The sequence below is a fragment of the Sphaeroforma arctica genome (assembly GCF_001186125.1).
Source record: "Sphaeroforma arctica JP610 unplaced genomic scaffold supercont1.1662, whole genome shotgun sequence".
NCBI lineage: Eukaryota > Ichthyosporea > Ichthyophonida > Sphaeroforma > Sphaeroforma arctica.
In genome coordinates this window covers 7,074-12,354 of record NW_014038896.1, presented here as the reverse complement: position 1 = coordinate 12,354, position 5,281 = coordinate 7,074, and the positions used below count along the sequence as shown (strand labels likewise).

The 5,281-nt window shown below is 41.7% G+C and overlaps 2 protein-coding genes across 2 annotated transcripts in view; one reads left to right on the top strand and one right to left on the bottom strand.

Annotated features, from left to right (window-relative positions):
• Window positions 1-947: 947 nt before the first annotated feature.
• Window positions 948-2,272, top strand: SARC_11388 (hypothetical protein; the record flags this gene model as incomplete). The annotated part of the gene is made up of 3 exons (XM_014294529.1): window positions 948-1,027; window positions 1,428-1,553; window positions 1,989-2,272. Coding segments are annotated over 3 exons (342 nt in total), but the record flags the coding sequence as incomplete, so codon positions are not given.
• A 1,151-nt stretch (window positions 2,273-3,423) lies between these two features.
• Window positions 3,424-5,281, bottom strand: part of SARC_11387 (hypothetical protein) — a gene marked incomplete at both ends in the record, with an annotated part of 7,929 nt that continues 6,071 nt past the window's right edge. Inside the window, 3 exons of the mRNA XM_014294528.1 lie at window positions 3,424-3,570; window positions 3,965-4,059; window positions 4,546-4,783. Of these exons, the coding sequence (XP_014150003.1) occupies window positions 3,424-3,570; window positions 3,965-4,059; window positions 4,546-4,783 (480 nt within the window). The remainder of the gene's footprint in view (window positions 3,571-3,964; window positions 4,060-4,545; window positions 4,784-5,281) is intronic.

Genomic DNA, 5,281 nt, shown 5'->3' with positions numbered 1-5,281 from the left:
GTAGACACAGACACACACATATGTATACACGCACACACACCAACACACACACTCACACACACACACACACACATATATATATATCTCTCTATTGATATAGATATATGTTCACTCATGCATATTCATATTTTGATTTGCATGAGTGGACACTTATATGTTGTTTATGTCGAATGTATATAAACATCGACTTTAATTGCTGGATCCATTACGTGCACATATACATTACTAGGCTCGCGCATGGGAATGCCACTTCTCTGCATTTGCACCGTTTTCTTGTCATTATTACCTTATTATTTGATGTTTGTTTTTACAGATTTAGCTAAGTCTACACCATCTAATTTAGCAGTTATACGCGCAATTAGAGGCATTCTGCTTAGCTATTTTTTCATACACCTTGTGATCTGAATCATTTTTGATGCTTATCGTTGTTGTACATGTATAGCGGTGATACTTCCGATGCAAGTGTGTTTGTTGTATAGCTCTATAGTAGTAGCCGTTCAGTTCTACTGTTCATACGTGAATCCTTGCTTATCAGATATTAGCAGCAAAGACACTTGGACTATCCCGTACCTTGATATATTGGTACAGTCAAATATATTGTATACTATCTTTTACTCACAGGGTACTAACCATATAGTAGTGGTATCAAATGACTGGAAATATCTCCCGTTTGTCATCAATAACACTCACTGTTGTTTTGTTTGCTTGCTCACTACTTAAAGTTGTTCCTCTACTCGCGCGAAACCACATGATGCGAAAGCAGCTTTTCAACTCTCAACAATGAATTGATAGTGAATATCGATACGAACAAATGATATTAGTTAGTCCTGTGATATGTTTCACAACTTTGTCAATACTAGTGGTGAATTTCGATACGAATTCATAAGAGTAGTCAGTTTGTGATATGTTTCACAATTTTTTTGTTAACATAATTATATACGTCACAGGCGTCTGGACCTGTTGTTGCGGGAGTGGCTGTTGCCGTTGGTGCCTATGGACTGAGTACCAGTCTGAAGCTGATAACAAGGTATGCTGAGTTTAGATATTTGCGCGTATTGACGTGTCAATGATGGTATGTGGATTGCCTGCAGTGCTATACATTGCTTGATAATTTAATTATCGATGCACTCATCTCAGATCTATTTCGGATAGTGTTGGGTAGAATTGTATTAGTCGAAGTGATATCCAGATCTCGATCCCTGTTGCTTCGATTATTGTACTTGCGTCACTGTATACGAAACCTAAGCATCATGTGTTATTGCCTTTGCACCGAGAAATCTATCTCAGTTCTGCCTATACCCCAAAACACGCCTCTTAAATTTCTGCTTCCATATAGAAATCATGTAATTGAATAAATGTACATATTTATATTTTTTATCCCACTCATTAATATGCACGTTCCCCCCCCCCCCTCGCCATGCTTTCAGGTATTCTCCTGTTGTTGCTCAGAAGTGGGACCAGTTGCAGAAATCAAACTTCGCACGAAGCTACTACAAGGGTGGTTTTGAGCCAGAAATGAACCGACGAGAGGCCGGCCTAGTTCTGGGCGTCAGGTAATTTATTGTAAAGTGGTACTAGGCGCAAACTGTCTAGGCGTGTACCATTGAGACTCACGGATGTTTGTGGTTTCTGCTGACCAGTCGTACTTGTGCCAGTGTCTTTGAGATGGCAACATTACTAAAGCGTATATAGCTTCACATTAGTATTTCGTGTTCATGGAATCCAGACTCTCAACTAGACGTTAATATGTACGACGAATGTGAGCGTGACAGTGTATGTTATCAGTACATATCTTTACGTTTGCACATATTTAATGATGCTAATAGTATAGCAATTTGTGAGACGGAAATCGTTCGTCTGTATACTCTGGTAATTGGGGGGCTCTGACTGCGTTTCATGATTTTCAGGGGTACTATTGCAGAATAGGGATTTGTACTGAAAATGGAGTTTACGTTTGTATTTATATGCTCACACTTCTCTATCTACAGCCCTTCGTCCGATATAAAGCGAGTTCGTGATGCGCACAGACGAATTATGCTGGCAAACCATCCCGATCGTGGGGGCTCGCCATTTTTGGCCAGCAAAATAAATGAGGCTAAGGAACTATTCGAGAAAAATGCCTGATTTCAATGTACGGAAATGAGATAGTGGCTGTGCAGACAACAATTTACACATTAATAAAGTGATTCAATAGGACACATTTTCTCTTTGAAAATGTGTAGGAATATCGCATTCGAACAGCTGCGCATTCAAATGAGAATCGGTTATTGTGGGAAGCGCTTGCAATCGTTGATTGCTGTTTGGTTTTGATGTATCAACTACGGTCTGTATGCAATAGAGCTGCAGCTTTTGAATCCGATAAGTTGGTGTTGAGATCGATAGTGGATGAGAATAAATAGCTCATCAGCTGGCTAGTCGATATCAGCCTCACTCTTAGACAAGTATAGCGTGCAAATTCGACAGCACCACTATCGCCGCATGTCTAGGCACACGTGCGAATTATCACACGGCTTACCGCGCGCGTCTTACCATGCTGCACGCCAGACTAGTGGAAACAGGTGGTTTGATCCACCCTGGAATAAACAGGTATTCATCATCGGCACTTCAGATAACATCCGGATGAAAGAGGTAAAACCTTGCGCGCCCAAATATGCGCTATGTTGGTAGAGAGTATCAGGGCCGATCACACGTAGTTTGTGATTATGGCGTACTCTTTGTTGAGTCCTGTTGCACTGAAGAGCCTCGGCGTGGCCCAAGAGCATACTTGTTGAAGATCGCACGGAATAGAAGACTGACGTTTAGGGCTCAAATCAATACATAGAACTTTGCAACGACCAATACCTCAAAAGCAGACCCGCAATCCCTCTGCAACGATGACCTTGATCCAATTTAAATAAGAGCCATACACTATTGGCCCTGAGCCATATGAGGTTTCTGCAGTAAATAGACATTTGTCTGACGATACCTCCACCGCTGTTTGAGCGCTGGTCTCCTCCGCTATTGCGAAATCTTGTCGGGATCATAAAATAGAGTCGACGCTGATCTTCAACGTCAGAGGGTCGGCTAACTATGGATATATGTAGCTGATCCTCGAGGGTTCTTCCGATTAGACGGAGCATAATTCTAAAAAGAGTATCTTGTCATTTGTTTTAGGCCCCTAAACCCCCGTTTCTCATTCTAGTACTTTTATGCTTCGAACGCCTACTTTTTTCAGCGATCGACTGTTTTCATCACGAGCCGATATTCACACTGTTGACGTCGTTTAAAGACTCCACACAACTCACCAAACAGCACACAAGGTATATTCTATTCTTGTTTTTGGGTACATTGCCTAAGAAATAATCAATGCCAATTCCTTATAGACAGCCTATTTAGATGCAATGTTTATTTCATAAGCCGAGCTAGCATACATTCTAATTTGTGCTACACAATAGCATACTGTCCGTATACTATCGAGCGCACCTTGTAGTATGTTTCACACAGCGGACCCTCCAGAGCCACTACGCCGTCAGCGCCTTTGCGTACGGCTATGATTTCATCGCATACCAGCACACCACCTATGAATTCCGTCTGAAGACGAAGAAAAGGATGTGATTGTATATTGAGCAAACTTAGGAGAAAATGTTAAAGAGTCAGACAAGGCGCCATGAATATCAGCGAAATGCGGGATATGGACCAAGCCATTCCTTCGAGAGTCTACGATTTTGGATTAGTCGACCGCTGCGAGCTGGTGCTACTGGCATGAGCAATACACAATCCAGGAATGCAACACAATTGTGACTGCGTGAAGGCGCTCACACTTAAATTCCACGGGATACCGAAGGTGTCTATTTAAGATCAACAGCACCAGGAATACAATGAACGAAATGAACTGCCACCCAGTAATGCATCAAGTTAAGTGTATGGTTGGACAGTTGCAGATTTACACACAAGCCTCTGCTCCAGACGATTGCAACGGACAAACCTTTATATCTGCCCCATTCAGCGCTTTCCTGATACGAGGCATTACTAATTCACCGACAAACACCGGGCGGTGTCCTTGATTGTCCTTCTTGGCCACTGTAATAAATTGAGGTATACAATACCGTAGAAGTTTTTAAGTAGATTTTTATACTGAGAGAAGAGCGAGCAGACAAGAATAACAAGAGGGCGTATTGGTATGTGGTTGCACTGGACTATGGCTTTGCGCACACAGTGAGATGGTGCCTGTGGCGTGATTCGGTGCTATCCACTACATCTACGTTTTTTCGAGTGCCCCCCATATATATATGAGTTTTCATGAAAGTAAAGCTTAGTATTTCCAGCATCTTGGACTTATGCACCTCTCACAACGTTGATGCGAATCTACACGTAGGCATATCATATCTACTTCACAAGGTATTTAGGTCAAGCGTTGCCCAGCCAAGAACTATAGAGATACCCAATTCTCATGATATGTACACGACCCCACACATAAGCTAACATATAGCTATTTATTATGCTGCCGAGATCTCTCCCAAGTCGTGTATGGTATATATATTCACTAACCTATACTCATAATCATACCGGGATCCAGCACCGGTAGTATGGTTCGCTTGCCAGCTGCAGGGGCAGTTGCGGGCAATCTGAGCTTCCCTTGGAACCAACTCAGCTCATACGTGTTCTCACCAAACAAATACGTTTGCATAGATAGCGACGACGCTAACGAGTCGGCTAGGCGCACTTGGTAAATGTTCAAGTCTGATGTGACATTCGACACCTCTCCTAGCAATGGTATAACCACCTTTCCGAAATCTTTGAGGCTCTGTATTTCAGCGACCGAGATATTACGGAGCCGTTAACAATAGAAACGAAAAAACAACGTGGTGATCAAACGAATTGCTTTAAAACGTAGAGAATAGGAATTGTACACCAAATTGCTCATTGAAGATTGTAACCGTGGATTGCAGATGATGGTTCGTCCAGAATTTTCTATAAAGGTCGTCCTGCAATACTAAGTACTAGAAGGCAGTGCGAATTTTTGCCTCGGGGCTTGCGCCACTGAAAATGAAGCCCTACACGAGTACTACACCATTGAATGAATATACAAAAACGCACAAACACCCACATACACACAGATACATACACACAGACGCACAGACACATACATACCCCAAAAAAAACACAAACATAGACACAAACACAGACAGACGTATATATATATATATATATATATAGATATATAGATATATATATATGTACTATGTTATTACTAACGAACGAACGAACTAACTAACTAACTAACTAACTAACTAACTAACTA